Below are 21,978 nucleotides of genomic sequence, written 5' to 3' on the forward strand. Positions count from 1 at the left end.
ATGGAAGCCAGATGGCTTACAAAGAACCTCCGTCTTGGAAAAGTCAATGGCATGTGAGCCTACTGAATTAGAACAATGATCTGCTACGGCCGAGGTGTTGGTCCTACCGTGTTTAAGGTCTGCTTTATGTTCACGAATAGTTACAGTAGCAGAGGTGAGTGTAAATGCGATTGGTATTACCCCAGAGTCGCGGCATCTCTTCAGGAAGGTGAGAGACTCGATCAGCTGAGCTTTCTTATCCCGGAGTTTGTTGAAAGATCTTAAAGTTATGTGAAAACCCTCCCCGTAGAGGCGATTAAATTTTGATTTAAAGCTTTCGTGACTGCAGTAATTCATATTCTTAGTTTTTTCGGTAAAGTCACGTTGAAGAGAAACAACAAAATAACAAAATATATAAAAAAAAACAATAAAAAATTCTCACGACGTTTCGACCATAACTCAAACGGTCATCATCAGGTGTGTCGGTTTGCATAAATTTATTTTGAAAACGGCATATTTATTTATATATATAAAAAATAACGTTTGCGTCACACGCAACGATGGCAGTTTGCCAGGACTAGTCCATCTATTTTTTGAAAAGAGGAGGGGGGAGACGAAATTTGTTTTTATGTATGCTGTCTGAAAGGCACTGTAAGCGTGAACAATCAATCAAGAACTGAAATGATTTATCAAATCTTTCCAATGATTGCTAAGATAGAATCCATCTTCTCGGTTGAAATTGTCTCTGTGTTTGTATATGTGGATAGCCTCATGAACGAATCTCTCATGGAAGCCAGATGGCTTACAAAGAACCTCCGTCTTGGAAAAGTCAATGGCATGTGAGCCTACTGAATTAGAACAATGATCTGCTACGGCCGAGGTGTTGGTCCTACCGTGTTTAAGGTCTGCTTTATGTTCACGAATAGTTACAGTAGCAGAGGTGAGTGTAAATGCGATTGGTATTACCCCAGAGTCGCGGCATCTCTTCAGGAAGGTGAGAGACTCGATCAGCTGAGCTTTCTTATCCCGGAGTTTGTTGAAAGATCTTAAAGTTATGTGAAAACCCTCCCCGTAGAGGCGATTAAATTTTGATTTAAAGCTTTCGTGACTGCAGTAATTCATATTCTTAGTTTTTTCGGTAAAGTCACGTTGAAGAGAAACAACAAAATAACAAAATATATATAAAAAAAAACAATAAAAAATTCTCACGACGTTTCGACCATAACTCAAACGGTCATCATCAGGTGTGTCGGTTTGCATAAATTTATTTTGAAAACGGCATATTTATTTATATATATAAAAATAACGTTTGCGTCACGCGCAACGATGGCAGTTTGCCAGGACTAGTCCATCTATTTTTTGAAAAGAGGAGGGGGGAGAAGAAATTTGTTTTTATGTATGCTGTCTGAAAGGCACTGTAAGCGTGAACAATCAATCAAGAACTGAAATGATTTATCAAATCTTTCCAATGATTGCTAAGATAGAATCCATCTTCTCGGTTGAAATTGTCTCTGTGTTTGTATATGTGGATAGCCTCATGAACGAATCTCTCATGGAAGCCAGATGGCTTACAAAGAACCTCCGTCTTGGAAAAGTCAATGGCATGTGAGCCTACTGAATTAGAACAATGATCTGCTACGGCCGAGGTGTTGGTCCTACCGTGTTTAAGGTCTGCTTTATGTTCACGAATAGTTACAGTAGCAGAGGTGAGTGTAAATGCGATTGGTATTACCCCAGAGTCGCGGCATCTCTTCAGGAAGGTGAGAGACTCGATCAGCTGAGCTTTCTTATCCCGGAGTTTGTTGAAAGATCTTAAAGTTATGTGAAAACCCTCCCCGTAGAGGCGATTAAATTTTGATTTAAAGCTTTCGTGACTGCAGTAATTCATATTCTTAGTTTTTTCGGTAAAGTCACGTTGAAGAGAAACAACAAAATAACAAAATATATATAAAAAAAAAACAATAAAAAATTCTCACGACGTTTCGACCATAACTCAAACGGTCATCATCAGGTGTGTCGGTTTGCATAAATTTATTTTGAAAACGGCATATTTATTTATATATATAAAAATAACGTTTGCGTCACGCGCAACGATGGCAGTTTGCCAGGACTAGTCCATCTATTTTTTGAAAAGAGGAGGGGGGAGACGAAATTTGTTTTTATGTATGCTGTCTGAAAGGCACTGTAAGCGTGAACAATCAATCAAGAACTGAAATGATTTATCAAATCTTTCCAATGATTGCTAAGATAGAATCCATCTTCTCGGTTGAAATTGTCTCTGTGTTTGTATATGTGGATAGCCTCATGAACGAATCTCTCATGGAAGCCAGATGGCTTACAAAGAACCTCCGTCTTGGAAAAGTCAATGGCATGTGAGCCTACTGAATTAGAACAATGATCTGCTACGGCCGAGGTGTTGGTCCTACCGTGTTTAAGGTCTGCTTTATGTTCACGAATAGTTACAGTAGCAGAGGTGAGTGTAAATGCGATTGGTATTACCCCAGAGTCGCGGCATCTCTTCAGGAAGGTGAGAGACTCGATCAGCTGAGCTTTCTTATCCCGGAGTTTGTTGAAAGATCTTAAAGTTATGTGAAAACCCTCCCCGTAGAGGCGATTAAATTTTGATTTAAAGCTTTCGTGACTGCAGTAATTCATATTCTTAGTTTTTTCGGTAAAGTCACGTTGAAGAGAAACAACAAAATAACAAAATATATATATAAAAAAAAAACAATAAAAAATTCTCACGACGTTTCGACCATAACTCAAACGGTCATCATCAGGTGTGTCGGTTTGCATAAATTTATTTTGAAAACGGCATATTTATTTATATATATAAAAATAACGTTTGCGTCACGCGCAACGATGGCAGTTTGCCAGGACTAGTCCATCTATTTTTTGAAAAGAGGAGGGGGGAGACGAAATTTGTTTTTATGTATGCTGTCTGAAAGGCACTGTAAGCGTGAACAATCAATCAAGAACTGAAATGATTTATCAAATCTTTCCAATGATTGCTAAGATAGAATCCATCTTCTCGGTTGAAATTGTCTCTGTGTTTGTATATGTGGATAGCCTCATGAACGAATCTCTCATGGAAGCCAGATGGCTTACAAAGAACCTCCGTCTTGGAAAAGTCAATGGCATGTGAGCCTACTGAATTAGAACAATGATCTGCTACGGCCGAGGTGTTGGTCCTACCGTGTTTAAGGTCTGCTTTATGTTCACGAATAGTTACAGTAGCAGAGGTGAGTGTAAATGCGATTGGTATTACCCCAGAGTCGCGGCATCTCTTCAGGAAGGTGAGAGACTCGATCAGCTGAGCTTTCTTATCCCGGAGTTTGTTGAAAGATCTTAAAGTTATGTGAAAACCCTCCCCGTAGAGGCGATTAAATTTTGATTTAAAGCTTTCGTGACTGCAGTAATTCATATTCTTAGTTTTTTCGGTAAAGTCACGTTGAAGAGAAACAACAAAATAACAAAATATATAAAAAAAAAACAATAAAAAATTCTCACGACGTTTCGACCATAACTCAAACGGTCATCATCAGGTGTGTCGGTTTGCATAAATTTATTTTGAAAACGGCATATTTATTTATATATATAAAAATAACGTTTGCGTCACGCGCAACGATGGCAGTTTGCCAGGACTAGTCCATCTATTTTTTGAAAAGAGGAGGGGGGAGACGAAATTTGTTTTTATGTATGCTGTCTGAAAGGCACTGTAAGCGTGAACAATCAATCAAGAACTGAAATGATTTATCAAATCTTTCCAATGATTGCTAAGATAGAATCCATCTTCTCGGTTGAAATTGTCTCTGTGTTTGTATATGTGGATAGCCTCATGAACGAATCTCTCATGGAAGCCAGATGGCTTACAAAGAACCTCCGTCTTGGAAAAGTCAATGGCATGTGAGCCTACTGAATTAGAACAATGATCTGCTACGGCCGAGGTGTTGGTCCTACCGTGTTTAAGGTCTGCTTTATGTTCACGAATAGTTACAGTAGCAGAGGTGAGTGTAAATGCGATTGGTATTACCCCAGAGTCGCGGCATCTCTTCAGGAAGGTGAGAGACTCGATCAGCTGAGCTTTCTTATCCCGGAGTTTGTTGAAAGATCTTAAAGTTATGTGAAAACCCTCCCCGTAGAGGCGATTAAATTTTGATTTAAAGCTTTCGTGACTGCAGTAATTCATATTCTTAGTTTTTTCGGTAAAGTCACGTTGAAGAGAAACAACAAAATAACAAAATATATATAAAAAAAAACAATAAAAAATTCTCACGACGTTTCGACCATAACTCAAACGGTCATCATCAGGTGTGTCGGTTTGCATAAATTTATTTTGAAAACGGCATATTTATTTATATATATAAAAATAACGTTTGCGTCACGCGCAACTATGGCAGTTTGCCAGGACTAGTCCATCTATTTTTTGAAAAGAGGAGGGGGGAGACGAAATTTGTTTTTATGTATGCTGTCTGAAAGGCACTGTAAGCGTGAACAATCAATCAAGAACTGAAATGATTTATCAAATCTTTCCAATGATTGCTAAGATAGAATCCATCTTCTCGGTTGAAATTGTCTCTGTGTTTGTATATGTGGATAGCCTCATGAACGAATCTCTCATGGAAGCCAGATGGCTTACAAAGAACCTCCGTCTTGGAAAAGTCAATGGCATGTGAGCCTACTGAATTAGAACAATGATCTGCTACGGCCGAGGTGTTGGTCCTACCGTGTTTAAGGTCTGCTTTATGTTCACGAATAGTTACAGTAGCAGAGGTGAGTGTAAATGCGATTGGTATTACCCCAGAGTCGCGGCATCTCTTCAGGAAGGTGAGAGACTCGATCAGCTGAGCTTTCTTATCCCGGAGTTTGTTGAAAGATCTTAAAGTTATGTGAAAACCCTCCCCGTAGAGGCGATTAAATTTTGATTTAAAGCTTTCGTGACTGCAGTAATTCATATTCTTAGTTTTTTCGGTAAAGTCACGTTGAAGAGAAACAACAAAATAACAAAATATATATATAAAAAAAACAATAAAAAATTCTCACGACGTTTCGACCATAACTCAAACGGTCATCATCAGGTGTGTCGGTTTGCATAAATTTATTTTGAAAACGGCATATTTATTTATATATATAAAAATAACGTTTGCGTCACGCGCAACGATGGCAGTTTGCCAGGACTAGTCCATCTATTTTTTGAAAAGAGGAGGGGGGAGACGAAATTTGTTTTTATGTATGCTGTCTGAAAGGCACTGTAAGCGTGAACAATCAATCAAGAACTGAAATGATTTATCAAATCTTTCCAATGATTGCTAAGATAGAATCCATCTTCTCGGTTGAAATTGTCTCTGTGTTTGTATATGTGGATAGCCTCATGAACGAATCTCTCATGGAAGCCAGATGGCTTACAAAGAACCTCCGTCTTGGAAAAGTCAATGGCATGTGAGCCTACTGAATTAGAACAATGATCTGCTACGGCCGAGGTGTTGGTCCTACCGTGTTTAAGGTCTGCTTTATGTTCACGAATAGTTACAGTAGCAGAGGTGAGTGTAAATGCGATTGGTATTACCCCAGAGTCGCGGCATCTCTTCAGGAAGGTGAGAGACTCGATCAGCTGAGCTTTCTTATCCCGGAGTTTGTTGAAAGATCTTAAAGTTATGTGAAAACCCTCCCCGTAGAGGCGATTAAATTTTGATTTAAAGCTTTCGTGACTGCAGTAATTCATATTCTTAGTTTTTTCGGTAAAGTCACGTTGAAGAGAAACAACAAAATAACAAAATATATATAAAAAAAAAACAATAAAAAATTATCACGACGTTTCGACCATAACTCAAACGGTCATCATCAGGTGTGTCGGTTTGCATAAATTTATTTTGAAAACGGCATATTTATTTATATATATAAAAATAACGTTTGCGTCACGCGCAACGATGGCAGTTTGCCAGGACTAGTCCATCTATTTTTTGAAAAGAGGAGGGGGGAGACGAAATTTGTTTTTATGTATGCTGTCTGAAAGGCACTGTAAGCGTGAACAATCAATCAAGAACTGAAATGATTTATCAAATCTTTCCAATGATTGCTAAGATAGAATCCATCTTCTCGGTTGAAATTGTCTCTGTGTTTGTATATGTGGATAGCCTCATGAACGAATCTCTCATGGAAGCCAGATGGCTTACAAAGAACCTCCGTCTTGGAAAAGTCAATGGCATGTGAGCCTACTGAATTAGAACAATGATCTGCTACGGCCGAGGTGTTGGTCCTACCGTGTTTAAGGTCTGCTTTATGTTCACGAATAGTTACAGTAGCAGAGGTGAGTGTAAATGCGATTGGTATTACCCCAGAGTCGCGGCATCTCTTCAGGAAGGTGAGAGACTCGATCAGCTGAGCTTTCTTATCCCGGAGTTTGTTGAAAGATCTTAAAGTTATGTGAAAACCCTCCCCGTAGAGGCGATTAAATTTTGATTTAAAGCTTTCGTGACTGCAGTAATTCATATTCTTAGTTTTTTCGGTAAAGTCACGTTGAAGAGAAACAACAAAATAACAAAATATATATAAAAAAAAACAATAAAAAATTCTCACGACGTTTCGACCATAACTCAAACGGTCATCATCAGGTGTGTCGGTTTGCATAAATTTATTTTGAAAACGGCATATTTATTTATATATATAAAAATAACGTTTGCGTCACGCGCAACGATGGCAGTTTGCCAGGACTAGTCCATCTATTTTTTGAAAAGAGGAGGGGGGAGACGAAATTTGTTTTTATGTATGCTGTCTGAAAGGCACTGTAAGCGTGAACAATCAATCAAGAACTGAAATGATTTATCAAATCTTTCCAATGATTGCTAAGATAGAATCCATCTTCTCGGTTGAAATTGTCTCTGTGTTTGTATATGTGGATAGCCTCATGAACGAATCTCTCATGGAAGCCAGATGGCTTACAAAGAACCTCCGTCTTGGAAAAGTCAATGGCATGTGAGCCTACTGAATTAGAACAATGATCTGCTACGGCCGAGGTGTTGGTCCTACCGTGTTTAAGGTCTGCTTTATGTTCACGAATAGTTACAGTAGCAGAGGTGAGTGTAAATGCGATTGGTATTACCCCAGAGTCGCGGCATCTCTTCAGGAAGGTGAGAGACTCGATCAGCTGAGCTTTCTTATCCCGGAGTTTGTTGAAAGATCTTAAAGTTATGTGAAAACCCTCCCCGTAGAGGCGATTAAATTTTGATTTAAAGCTTTCGTGACTGCAGTAATTCATATTCTTAGTTTTTTCGGTAAAGTCACGTTGAAGAGAAACAACAAAATAACAAAATATATATAAAAAAAAAAACAATAAAAAATTCTCACGACGTTTCGACCATAACTCAAACGGTCATCATCAGGTGTGTCGGTTTGCATAAATTTATTTTGAAAACGGCATATTTATTTATATATATAAAAATAACGTTTGCGTCACGCGCAACGATGGCAGTTTGCCAGGACTAGTCCATCTATTTTTTGAAAAGAGGAGGGGGGAGACGAAATTTGTTTTTATGTATGCTGTCTGAAAGGCACTGTAAGCGTGAACAATCAATCAAGAACTGAAATGATTTATCAAATCTTTCCAATGATTGCTAAGATAGAATCCATCTTCTCGGTTGAAATTGTCTCTGTGTTTGTATATGTGGATAGCCTCATGAACGAATCTCTCATGGAAGCCAGATGGCTTACAAAGAACCTCCGTCTTGGAAAAGTCAATGGCATGTGAGCCTACTGAATTAGAACAATGATCTGCTACGGCCGAGGTGTTGGTCCTACCGTGTTTAAGGTCTGCTTTATGTTCACGAATAGTTACAGTAGCAGAGGTGAGTGTAAATGCGATTGGTATTACCCCAGAGTCGCGGCATCTCTTCAGGAAGGTGAGAGACTCGATCAGCTGAGCTTTCTTATCCCGGAGTTTGTTGAAAGATCTTAAAGTTATGTGAAAACCCTCCCCGTAGAGGCGATTAAATTTTGATTTAAAGCTTTCGTGACTGCAGTAATTCATATTCTTAGTTTTTTCGGTAAAGTCACGTTGAAGAGAAACAACAAAATAACAAAATATATATAAAAAAAAACAATAAAAAATTCTCACGACGTTTCGACCATAACTCAAACGGTCATCATCAGGTGTGTCGGTTTGCATAAATTTATTTTGAAAACGGCATATTTATTTATATATATAAAAATAACGTTTGCGTCACGCGCAACGATGGCAGTTTGCCAGGACTAGTCCATCTATTTTTTGAAAAGAGGAGGGGGGAGACGAAATTTGTTTTTATGTATGCTGTCTGAAAGGCACTGTAAGCGTGAACAATCAATCAAGAACTGAAATGATTTATCAAATCTTTCCAATGATTGCTAAGATAGAATCCATCTTCTCGGTTGAAATTGTCTCTGTGTTTGTATATGTGGATAGCCTCATGAACGAATCTCTCATGGAAGCCAGATGGCTTACAAAGAACCTCCGTCTTGGAAAAGTCAATGGCATGTGAGCCTACTGAATTAGAACAATGATCTGCTACGGCCGAGGTGTTGGTCCTACCGTGTTTAAGGTCTGCTTTATGTTCACGAATAGTTACAGTAGCAGAGGTGAGTGTAAATGCGATTGGTATTACCCCAGAGTCGCGGCATCTCTTCAGGAAGGTGAGAGACTCGATCAGCTGAGCTTTCTTATCCCGGAGTTTGTTGAAAGATCTTAAAGTTATGTGAAAACCCTCCCCGTAGAGGCGATTAAATTTTGATTTAAAGCTTTCGTGACTGCAGTAATTCATATTCTTAGTTTTTTCGGTAAAGTCACGTTGAAGAGAAACAACAAAATAACAAAATATATAAATAAAAAAATAAAAAAAAAATTCTCACGACGTTTCGACCATAACTCAAACGGTCATCATCAGGTGTGTCGGTTTGCATAAATTTATTTTGAAAACGGCATATTTATTTATATATATAAAAATAACGTTTGCGTCACGCGCAACGATGGCAGTTTGCCAGGACTAGTCCATCTATTTTTTGAAAAGAGGAGGGGGGAGACGAAATTTGTTTTTATGTATGCTGTCTGAAAGGCACTGTAAGCGTGAACAATCAATCAAGAACTGAAATGATTTATCAAATCTTTCCAATGATTGCTAAGATAGAATCCATCTTCTCGGTTGAAATTGTCTCTGTGTTTGTATATGTGGATAGCCTCATGAACGAATCTCTCATGGAAGCCAGATGGCTTACAAAGAACCTCCGTCTTGGAAAAGTCAATGGCATGTGAGCCTACTGAATTAGAACAATGATCTGCTACGGCCGAGGTGTTGGTCCTACCGTGTTTAAGGTCTGCTTTATGTTCACGAATAGTTACAGTAGCAGAGGTGAGTGTAAATGCGATTGGTATTACCCCAGAGTCGCGGCATCTCTTCAGGAAGGTGAGAGACTCGATCAGCTGAGCTTTCTTATCCCGGAGTTTGTTGAAAGATCTTAAAGTTATGTGAAAACCCTCCCCGTAGAGGCGATTAAATTTTGATTTAAAGCTTTCGTGACTGCAGTAATTCATATTCTTAGTTTTTTCGGTAAAGTCACGTTGAAGAGAAACAACAAAATAACAAAATATATATTAAAAAAAACAATAAAAAATTCTCACGACGTTTCGACCATAACTCAAACGGTCATCATCAGGTGTGTCGGTTTGCATAAATTTATTTTGAAAACGGCATATTTATTTATATATATAAAAATAACGTTTGCGTCACGCGCAACGATGGCAGTTTGCCAGGACTAGTCCATCTATTTTTTGAAAAGAGGAGGGGGGAGACGAAATTTGTTTTTATGTATGCTGTCTGAAAGGCACTGTAAGCGTGAACAATCAATCAAGAACTGAAATGATTTATCAAATCTTTCCAATGATTGCTAAGATAGAATCCATCTTCTCGGTTGAAATTGTCTCTGTGTTTGTATATGTGGATAGCCTCATGAACGAATCTCTCATGGAAGCCAGATGGCTTACAAAGAACCTCCGTCTTGGAAAAGTCAATGGCATGTGAGCCTACTGAATTAGAACAATGATCTGCTACGGCCGAGGTGTTGGTCCTACCGTGTTTAAGGTCTGCTTTATGTTCACGAATAGTTACAGTAGCAGAGGTGAGTGTAAATGCGATTGGTATTACCCCAGAGTCGCGGCATCTCTTCAGGAAGGTGAGAGACTCGATCAGCTGAGCTTTCTTATCCCGGAGTTTGTTGAAAGATCTTAAAGTTATGTGAAAACCCTCCCCGTAGAGGCGATTAAATTTTGATTTAAAGCTTTCGTGACTGCAGTAATTCATATTCTTAGTTTTTTCGGTAAAGTCACGTTGAAGAGAAACAACAAAATAACAAAATATATATAAAAAAAAAAACAATAAAAAATTCTCACGACGTTTCGACCATAACTCAAACGGTCATCATCAGGTGTGTCGGTTTGCATAAATTTATTTTGAAAACGGCATATTTATTTATATATATAAAAATAACGTTTGCGTCACGCGCAACGATGGCAGTTTGCCAGGACTAGTCCATCTATTTTTTGAAAAGAGGAGGGGGGAGACGAAATTTGTTTTTATGTATGCTGTCTGAAAGGCACTGTAAGCGTGAACAATCAATCAAGAACTGAAATGATTTATCAAATCTTTCCAATGATTGCTAAGATAGAATCCATCTTCTCGGTTGAAATTGTCTCTGTGTTTGTATATGTGGATAGCCTCATGAACGAATCTCTCATGGAAGCCAGATGGCTTACAAAGAACCTCCGTCTTGGAAAAGTCAATGGCATGTGAGCCTACTGAATTAGAACAATGATCTGCTACGGCCGAGGTGTTGGTCCTACCGTGTTTAAGGTCTGCTTTATGTTCACGAATAGTTACAGTAGCAGAGGTGAGTGTAAATGCGATTGGTATTACCCCAGAGTCGCGGCATCTCTTCAGGAAGGTGAGAGACTCGATCAGCTGAGCTTTCTTATCCCGGAGTTTGTTGAAAGATCTTAAAGTTATGTGAAAACCCTCCCCGTAGAGGCGATTAAATTTTGATTTAAAGCTTTCGTGACTGCAGTAATTCATATTCTTAGTTTTTTCGGTAAAGTCACGTTGAAGAGAAACAACAAAATAACAAAATATATAAAAAAAAAACAATAAAAAATTCTCACGACGTTTCGACCATAACTCAAACGGTCATCATCAGGTGTGTCGGTTTGCATAAATTTATTTTGAAAACGGCATATTTATTTATATATATAAAAATAACGTTTGCGTCACGCGCAACGATGGCAGTTTGCCAGGACTAGTCCATCTATTTTTTGAAAAGAGGAGGGGGGAGACGAAATTTGTTTTTATGTATGCTGTCTGAAAGGCACTGTAAGCGTGAACAATCAATCAAGAACTGAAATGATTTATCAAATCTTTCCAATGATTGCTAAGATAGAATCCATCTTCTCGGTTGAAATTGTCTCTGTGTTTGTATATGTGGATAGCCTCATGAACGAATCTCTCATGGAAGCCAGATGGCTTACAAAGAACCTCCGTCTTGGAAAAGTCAATGGCATGTGAGCCTACTGAATTAGAACAATGATCTGCTACGGCCGAGGTGTTGGTCCTACCGTGTTTAAGGTCTGCTTTATGTTCACGAATAGTTACAGTAGCAGAGGTGAGTGTAAATGCGATTGGTATTACCCCAGAGTCGCGGCATCTCTTCAGGAAGGTGAGAGACTCGATCAGCTGAGCTTTCTTATCCCGGAGTTTGTTGAAAGATCTTAAAGTTATGTGAAAACCCTCCCCGTAGAGGCGATTAAATTTTGATTTAAAGCTTTCGTGACTGCAGTAATTCATATTCTTAGTTTTTTCGGTAAAGTCACGTTGAAGAGAAACAACAAAATAACAAAATATATATTAAAAAAAAAAAAACAATAAAAAATTCTCACGACGTTTCGACCATAACTCAAACGGTCATCATCAGGTGTGTCGGTTTGCATAAATTTATTTCGAAAACGGCATATTTATTTATATATATAAAAATAACGTTTGCGTCACGCGCAACGATGGCAGTTTGCCAGGACTAGTCCATCTATTTTTTGAAAAGAGGAGGGGGGAGACGAAATTTGTTTTTATGTATGCTGTCTGAAAGGCACTGTAAGCGTGAACAATCAATCAAGAACTGAAATGATTTATCAAATCTTTCCAATGATTGCTAAGATAGAATCCATCTTCTCGGTTGAAATTGTCTCTGTGTTTGTATATGTGGATAGCCTCATGAACGAATCTCTCATGGAAGCCAGATGGCTTACAAAGAACCTCCGTCTTGGAAAAGTCAATGGCATGTGAGCCTACTGAATTAGAACAATGATCTGCTACGGCCGAGGTGTTGGTCCTACCGTGTTTAAGGTCTGCTTTATGTTCACGAATAGTTACAGTAGCAGAGGTGAGTGTAAATGCGATTGGTATTACCCCAGAGTCGTGGCATCTCTTCAGGAAGGTGAGAGACTCGATCAGCTGAGCTTTCTTATCCCGGAGTTTGTTGAAAGATCTTAAAGTTATGTGAAAACCCTCCCCGTAGAGGCGATTAAATTTTGATTTAAAGCTTTCGTGACTGCAGTAATTCATATTCTTAGTTTTTTCGGTAAAGTCACGTTGAAGAGAAACAACAAAATAACAAAATATATATAAAAAAAAAACAATAAAAAATTCTCACGACGTTTCGACCATAACTCAAACGGTCATCATCAGGTGTGTCGGTTTGCATAAATTTATTTTGAAAACGGCATATTTATTTATATATATAAAAATAACGTTTGCGTCACGCGCAACGATGGCAGTTTGCCAGGACTAGTCCATCTATTTTTTGAAAAGAGGAGGGGGGAGACGAAATTTGTTTTTATGTATGCTGTCTGAAAGGCACTGTAAGCGTGAACAATCAATCAAGAACTGAAATGATTTATCAAATCTTTCCAATGATTGCTAAGATAGAATCCATCTTCTCGGTTGAAATTGTCTCTGTGTTTGTATATGTGGATAGCCTCATGAATGAATCTCTCATGGAAGCCAGATGGCTTACAAAGAACCTCCGTCTTGGAAAAGTCAATGGCATGTGAGCCTACTGAATTAGAACAATGATCTGCTACGGCCGAGGTGTTGGTCCTACCGTGTTTAAGGTCTGCTTTATGTTCACGAATAGTTACAGTAGCAGAGGTGAGTGTAAATGCGATTGGTATTACCCCAGAGTCGCGGCATCTCTTCAGGAAGGTGAGAGACTCGATCAGCTGAGCTTTCTTATCCCGGAGTTTGTTGAAAGATCTTAAAGTTATGTGAAAACCCTCCCCGTAGAGGCGATTACATTTTGATTTAAAGCTTTCGTGACTGCAGTAATTCATATTCTTAGTTTTTTCGGTAAAGTCACGTTGAAGAGAAACAACAAAATAACAAAATATAAAAAAAAAAACAATAAAAAATTCTCACGACGTTTCGACCATAACTCAAACGGTCATCATCAGGTGTGTCGGTTTGCATAAATTTATTTTGAAAACGGCATATTTATTTATATATATAAAAATAACGTTTGCGTCACGCGCAACGATGGCAGTTTGCCAGGACTAGTCCATCTATTTTTTGAAAAGAGGAGGGGGGAGACGAAATTTGTTTTTATGTATGCTGTCTGAAAGGCACTGTAAGCGTGAACAATCAATCAAGAACTGAAATGATTTATCAAATCTTTCCAATGATTGCTAAGATAGAATCCATCTTCTCGGTTGAAATTGTCTCTGTGTTTGTATATGTGGATAGCCTCATGAACGAATCTCTCATGGAAGCCAGATGGCTTACAAAGAACCTCCGTCTTGGAAAAGTCAATGGCATGTGAGCCTACTGAATTAGAACAATGATCTGCTACGGCCGAGGTGTTGGTCCTACCGTGTTTAAGGTCTGCTTTATGTTCACGAATAGTTACAGTAGCAGAGGTGAGTGTAAATGCGATTGGTATTACCCCAGAGTCGCGGCATCTCTTCAGGAAGGTGAGAGACTCGATCAGCTGAGCTTTCTTATCCCGGAGTTTGTTGAAAGATCTTAAAGTTATGTGAAAACCCTCCCCGTAGAGGCGATTAAATTTTGATTTAAAGCTTTCGTGACTGCAGTAATTCATATTCTTAGTTTTTTCGGTAAAGTCACGTTGAAGAGAAACAACAAAATAACAAAATATAAAAAAAAACAATAAAAAATTCTCACGACGTTTCGACCATAACTCAAACGGTCATCATCAGGTGTGTCGGTTTGCATAAATTTATTTTGAAAACGGCATATTTATTTATATATATAAAAATAACGTTTGCGTCACGCGCAACGATGGCAGTTTGCCAGGACTAGTCCATCTATTTTTTGAAAAGAGGAGGGGGGAGACGAAATTTGTTTTTATGTATGCTGTCTGAAAGGCACTGTAAGCGTGAACAATCAATCAAGAACTGAAATGATTTATCAAATCTTTCCAATGATTGCTAAGGTAGAATCTATCTTCTCGGTTGAAATTGTCTCTGTGTTTGTATATGTGGATAGCCTCATGAACGAATCTCTCATGGAAGCCAGATGGCTTACAAAGAACCTCCGTCTTGGAAAAGTCAATGGCATGTGAGCCTACTGAATTAGAACAATGATCTGCTACGGCCGAGGTGTTGGTCCTACCGTGTTTAAGGTCTGCTTTATGTTCACGAATAGTTACAGTAGCAGAGGTGAGTGTAAATGCGATTGGTATTACCCCAGAGTCGCGGCATCTCTTCAGGAAGGTGAGAGACTCGATCAGCTGAGCTTTCTTATCCCGGAGTTTGTTGAAAGATCTTAAAGTTATGTGAAAACCCTCCCCGTAGAGGCGATTAAATTTTGATTTAAAGCTTTCGTGACTGCAGTAATTCATATTCTTAGTTTTTTCGGTAAAGTCACGTTGAAGAGAAACAACAAAATAACAAAATATATATATAAAAAAAAAAAAATTCTCACGACGTTTCGACCATAACTCAAACGGTCATCATCAGGTGTGTCGGTTTGCATAAATTTATTTTGAAAACGGCATATTTATTTATATATATAAAAATAACGTTTGCGTCACGCGCAACGATGGCAGTTTGCCAGGACTAGTCCATCTATTTTTTGAAAAGAGGAGGGGGGAGACGAAATTTGTTTTTATGTATGCTGTCTGAAAGGCACTGTAAGCGTGAACAATCAATCAAGAACTGAAATGATTTATCAAATCTTTCCAATGATTGCTAAGATAGAATCCATCTTCTCGGTTGAAATTGTCTCTGTGTTTGTATATGTGGATAGCCTCATGAACGAATCTCTCATGGAAGCCAGATGGCTTACAAAGAACCTCCGTCTTGGAAAAGTCAATGGCATGTGAGCCTACTGAATTAGAACAATGATCTGCTACGGCCGAGGTGTTGGTCCTACCGTGTTTAAGGTCTGCTTTATGTTCACGAATAGTTACAGTAGCAGAGGTGAGTGTAAATGCGATTGGTATTACCCCAGAGTCGCGGCATCTCTTCAGGAAGGTGAGAGACTCGATCAGCTGAGCTTTCTTATCCCGGAGTTTGTTGAAAGATCTTAAAGTTATGTGAAAACCCTCCCCGTAGAGGCGATTAAATTTTGATTTAAAGCTTTCGTGACTGCAGTAATTCATATTCTTAGTTTTTTCGGTAAAGTCACGTTGAAGAGAAACAACAAAATAACAAAATATATATATAAAAAAAAAACAATAAAAAATTCTCACGACGTTTCGACCATAACTCAAACGGTCATCATCAGGTGTGTCGGTTTGCATAAATTTATTTTGAAAACGGCATATTTATTTACATATATATGATTGATTGTTCACGCTTACAGTGCCTTTCAGACAGCATACATAAAAACAAATTTCGTCTCCCCCCTCCTCTTTTCAAAAAATAGATGGACTAGTCCTGGCAAACTGCCATCGTTGCGCGTGACGCAAACGTTATTTTTATATATATAAATAAATATGCCGTTTTCAAAATAAATTTATGCAAACCGACACACCTGATGATGACCGTTTGAGTTATGGTCGAAACGTCGTGAGAATTTTTTATTGTTTTTTTTTATATTTTGTTATTTTGTTGTTTCTCTTCAACGTGACTTTACCGAAAAAACTAAGAATATGAATTACTGCAGTCACGAAAGCTTTAAATCAAAATTTAATCGCCTCTACGGGGAGGGTTTTCACATAACTTTAAGATCTTTCAACAAACTCCGGGATAAGAAAGCTCAGCTGATCGAGTCTCTCACCTTCCTGAAGAGATGCCGCGACTCTGGGGTAATACCAATCGCATTTACACTCACCTCTGCTACTGTAACTATTCGTGAACATAAAGCAGACCTTAAACACGGTAGGACCAACACCTCGGCCGTAGCAGATCATTGTTCTAATTCAGTAGGCTCACATGCCATTGACTTTTCCAAGACGGAGGTTCTTTGTAAGCCATCTGGCTTCCATGAGAGATTCGTTCATGAGGCTATCCACATATACAAACACAGAGACAATTTCAACCGAGAAGATGGATTCTATCTTAGCAATCATTGGAAAGATTTGATAAATCATTTCAGTTCTTGATTGATTGTTCACGCTTACAGTGCCTTTCAGACAGCATACATAAAAACAAATTTCGTCTCCCCCCTCCTCTTTTCAAAAAATAGATGGACTAGTCCTGGCAAACTGCCATCGTTGCGCGTGACGCAAACGTTATTTTTATATATATAAATAAATATGCCGTTTTCAAAATAAATTTATGCAAACCGACACACCTGATGATGACCGTTTGAGTTATGGTCGAAACGTCGTGAGAATTTTTTATTGTTTTTTTTTTATATATTTTGTTATTTTGTTGTTTCTCTTCAACGTGACTTTACCGAAAAAACTAAGAATATATATTAGGGATGATATTGGTTGCGAAAGCCTACGTGTTAAACCGCCGTTTAACCGCACGCTCATTCGCGCCTTTTACATGCGACTGCCGTTTTCATTGTCAGCTGCTCCTCACTCGTCGATGGTTAAGCGAATCACATTGCCCGCGTGACCGCAAGCACGATGCCAAGTAAACCAGTTACTCCAAGCAGCAATGAAGACAAACAGCGCATTCTGCATCTTTATTCCCGTTCTACGTAGGCCAACAATAAAAATGGGTTATAGTCTAATTCGTGTTTGGTATTATCCGTCTTTTTGTTGTAATATCGGGGCCACCCATCCCACCACTACCACGGATGATCGAGAGCTGAGTGAGTGAGCGACCCTGTGATGGAACTCGCAAGAGCAGACGACTGCGTGCTGCGTATTGGATAACCTGTTTCAACCCACAGACAAATTGGTGGCAACCGATAACCGGACAGCTCGCTCACCCGGATGTTACGATGCACTTTAGGAAGAAGATTTCAACTGGGTGCAGCAAAATCGTAAATTAAACGATGATAGTGACCACAGTAACCGTGGTGATGCCATCTCTGCCAAAATCGCGAAATAAAAATTATGACTTGAGATGATAGTGACAATGGTGACTAATAACAAATAATAATTAAAGCAGTAATTACATTTCATAAATTCAGTCTGTTTAGTCAACAAAGCCTTTTATTTCCGTATCGTCCTACGTATGGATGTTCAACTTCTTTCGCACCGTATGCAGCCAACCGTGCTAATCGGAGGTGCACGGAGAAGTGTGCCACACTGGTTTAGCTTATTTAATTTTTTAAACCAGCTGTGCCAGGACTGGGCAAAACAGAGCCCGCCACTTTTCACCCGGGAAACTGGAGAGCGCAGACTGTGTGGGGGGGACATCTGTTTCTAGCGTAATATTAAAAACTAACAAGAACGTGCTTAAGAACGAGCACTCTTTCCGGCGTAACCGCAAAATAAACCTTACTCAGCTGTCTCGGAAATCGACCTTCACAGGGCCTGCACAGCTTGGTTCGTGTAAGTAACTCGCTGTGCTTTCATCTTCTGGCCATACTCGTAGCACAGCGTGTTTGGGAAGTTTTATATAAAAATGTACGAGACCCACTAAACGTCGTCTTCAAAGAGGTGAGTTAGTAGTGCAGCGATGTTGATGATAATGATTTTAATGCTGGTCAGTTTAACACGTAGGCTTAGTATGTAATGTATGGTGATGATATTAGCGAAGATGATGACGTCACTGATGATGGTGATAATGAGAATGATGATGGGAGCGATGATGATAGTGATGGTGATAATGCTCACGATGATGACATGGATGATGATGATGATGACACAGCAATGATGATGATGAGAGCGATGATGATGCCGACAATGGTGAAGACGATGCGTCACCTTGATGTGGATGCGGATGGGCAGGGGAATTCCCTCCTTGATGTCCTTGGTTGCTTCGTTGAAGTTCTTGCAGAATGGGCCAATGGCGATGCCTCTCTGCAAAGACGCACACAGAGAAGCACATTTGTACACACATAAGCATTCATACACACAGGGACGCGCACGAGGGGGTGGATGGCCAGCACCATGCCCAGCCACCGTTGTCTCCCCAGTGCTGATATTTACACAACCACACCAGGTACTTCTTTAAGGCTGAGTCGCCCTAGGGGAGGGACAAGAACGATTCAAATAATCGCCTTTGTGAACGGTCGTGAGCAGGAATCGAAGTCGGGTTGTCGAGTTAGCAGCGCAGTGCGCTAACCACTGCACTACCGCTACACACGCACACATTCAATCGTACAAAGACTGACACACAGAGACACACACAGAGACACACGCGCGGAGACACACACAGAAGCGCGCACAGGCAAATAAATAATGCAGCTGCAGCTGCCGCCCTGGCCGCCCAGCTTTGAGCCAGTTTTAATTGGCACCATAAGGCCCGTGGAGCTTGGCAAAAATGTCCTAAATTGAGCATTTATATATTTTTAAAACCTGTAATAATATTGCTTCCGCTGCTGCTGCCGCCACTGGAAGTTGACTGCGTGCACGTGCGTGCGTGCGATCGGAACCCGTTAAAGAAAGCCTGGAGGTCCCCAGCCGAGGCCTGAGTTTAAATCGGGTTTTCAAATCGGTTTACCGTGACGGAATATTTTGCGCAATTAACGACGAAGTTGAAGAGGATGGACGCCAAGACGAGTCAAGGATGACCGCTCGCTGCAGGAGGCCACGGCCAAACACAAACAAATAAACAAGGAAGAGATTCACTCCTTTAAAAGAAAGAGTTTGCTTGCATAATAAACAAAATCTTTATGTGCCATCGAGCGGGGAGGAATATGATGAATTATTAAGCCAAAACTATAAATGTTAACGGCCCGTATTTGCTCCGTGTTGGGTTTATTACTCAAACTATTTACGTGCATGTTTACCAAAACGAACATTCGACCTGGAGCAGGCACGGATTTTAAATTGTAAATCTCTCTGTTGTTTTTATTCAGAAGCTCCACGCATCGATTCTCGTTGTGAATTAAGCTCAAGGGGCTCATGCCAGCGAGTACAGTGTGAGCCCGGTGATCCGAGTCCACGGCGAACATCGGTGGAGAGTGATACCCAAACCGATTCTAGGCCCTGCCCCCATTCCTTCCGCCCACACCCCCTCGCCATCCCCCTGGAGAACCCTTCACCAACCCGCACTGAACATGGTGAAGTATGGTCAAACGACACCCTTACAACTGACACGGCATGGGGAGGCCCCCATGCCAAAAATTATTCAAAATTATTATCGCAAAAGTTAACTTGTAGTTTATGAGTTGAAGTGGTTTCCCTTTGTAAATGCCGTACAACCCCAGGGATGCATGTTTTCAAGACGGAGAGTGGCTTTCCATATAATTATGTATGTGTGGGGGGGGGGGGGGGGGGAAACATCTGTGAAAAAGAGCTTCATAGCTTATCGGATTCCTCCAGTTTCAATAAACATTCTGCGGATTATAGCCCGGTGCCTGGGCCCATTCGGCCCATTGGCCCCGGTGCAGTTGCTCCGCCTGCACACTCGATAGCTAGGCCACTGATCTACCTTCTGAGCCACCAGGCCTCCTCCATGCCTGATGTTTACGCGAACCTTTTGAGCTAGGCTCTACGATTACGTAAGTCATCAATTACTCGACTAATCAGATGCCACGGAAATATTTGGAAAAAATAAAATCCTCGCCCCTGTTCTTCATGTATGCTCCTGAAAGGGAGATGCCGGGCGGGGTTAGGCCACATCACGCTGGGCGTGTCTTGTGGGGGTTTCCCACCTTCGGTAGGCAGGATGTTTGGGCGGCCGCGAGTGGCAAAGGGGCCCCGAGTAATCGACGACGAAGTCGATTACCGTGTCTAATCGATTACCATGTCTAGTCGGCCGACCGTGTCTAGTCGATTCATCCGACTTATTCGAGTAACCATAGCAACTCTGATTATAACGATCGTCCCAGCCCGAGGCATCGGTCCACAACTCCACGCTGACGCTTTCCCCACCCCCAATAGAACCACCGTAACAGACCGTTAATGCACGCACGCACGTACGCTGCCCCTGCCAGTCGTTAAACGAGCATTGGGGCGTCGCGACTGTGCCTGGGGGGGGGGGAGAGAGACAACGCTGTTAAATAAAAGACGAGAAAACTAGCTGAGCATGCGCCGGAATGAACGCGGCGACGGCCGTTCATCAGCAGCAGTCACCGCGGGCACGACGGCGGTAGGGGCAAGGAGGGCACGGACCCCGGCTAAATGTCACGCGCTCCCCCGACGGGGGAGGCTCCGTGTCGCCGTCTTAAACGACGCGCCGCTCAGCTCCGCGTGTCGTACCACGGGGCCCTTTTAGGAGACGCACGAGCGGGGCGGCCCCCTGTGTCTCTCGCTCTCCCAGGACGCATGTAACCACCTAATGGCGGTGTCAGGACCACGAACTGGACCCTCCGGTGGTCTGGGTTCGAGGTTGGGGCGTCTTTTCAGGGAGCTCGTGGTTATATTGGCACGCTGGGCCAGAAACTCCGAGATCCTGAGTTTGAGACCAAGGTGATGGTGTGTTTTAGGGAATTGACGACAATACTGGGGCACTGCCACTGAACGTCTTCAATCTGAGTTCCAAGCCCCAGGCCCCTATTTCAAGAGGCTTGTATTTCGGATTAGCACCTATGAAGTCCAGGTTTAAGCCCAAGGGCTGGGTGTCTTTCAAAGACAATGAGCGGTTGGCTTCATGCGGGAGGAAGAAAATTCAACACACATGCAAGGCGATAACACTCAAGAACTCCACGCAGATTTCATCAAGAATCCACAGCTGTACTGCCATCTCCCGGCCACGTAATAATGACGGGACGGCATAAGTTGCGCAGGCACATCCGACACCAAGCCTTCAACTCGCGCGGGTTGCTCCGCTCCTTGCTTTTGCGCACACTCACACGTGTTTTATTGCGACAAAGTGCAGCTAATGTTTTGCTGGGCACGTAAGAACGCCCGCTTAATCGCATTTGGAAAACGACAAAATGACTCCCGCGTCGTTTTACCGCACAGGCTGCTTTCAACAAACTTCTTATAATTGCTTAACAACTAATATTTCATTCGCGGCGTTTACCAAAGAGGATACGAGAGGAAAAAAAACTCAATTGAAAAATACACTTTAATTACGCTGAGTCGGGGACATCCCAGAATGCGCGATTCAGCAGCGAACCTTGGATCACTCGCGATTAAAAGCCGGGATCTATTCTCCAGTGACAATTCCCATTGCCGCCCTCCCCCCACCCACCAGCTCTCCATTCGCAAAGGACTCATTGACCCCAGCAGAGGGCACTTGCACGATTGGACGCGTGGATGGGGTGGTGACGCGGCCTTAGTAGCAGAGGGCCACGTTTCGAATCCAGCAGCCGCCCCGATTAATGCCGGCGGGCATATTACCCATAGATATCTACGCCGTCCGCTTCACAGTGGACGGCGTCACGGTCCGAATTGACCCAAATTTTTTAGTCATTACCCGCAAAAATTACTCAATTGGAATCTACATAGCGACCATCGCCA

General features: G+C 41.0%; 1 protein-coding gene across 3 annotated transcripts in view; it reads right to left on the minus strand.

Annotated features, from left to right (window-relative positions):
* The window catches only part of MRPL11 (mitochondrial ribosomal protein L11), a 129,676-nt gene that overhangs the window by 20,865 nt on the left and 86,833 nt on the right, over positions 1–21,978 (minus strand). For all 3 annotated transcript variants that reach the window (XM_032963866.2, XM_032963865.2, XM_032963863.2), the window contains exon 3: positions 18,331–18,426. In XM_032963866.2, coding sequence (XP_032819757.1) covers positions 18,331–18,426 — 96 coding nt within the window. The remainder of the gene's footprint in view (positions 1–18,330; positions 18,427–21,978) is intronic.

This window comes from Petromyzon marinus, chromosome 31, assembly GCF_048934315.1.
Source record: "Petromyzon marinus isolate PM22_M1 ecotype Great Lakes invasive population chromosome 31, UKy_Petmar_22M1.pri1.0, whole genome shotgun sequence".
Lineage (NCBI taxonomy): Eukaryota > Metazoa > Chordata > Hyperoartia > Petromyzontiformes > Petromyzontidae > Petromyzon > Petromyzon marinus.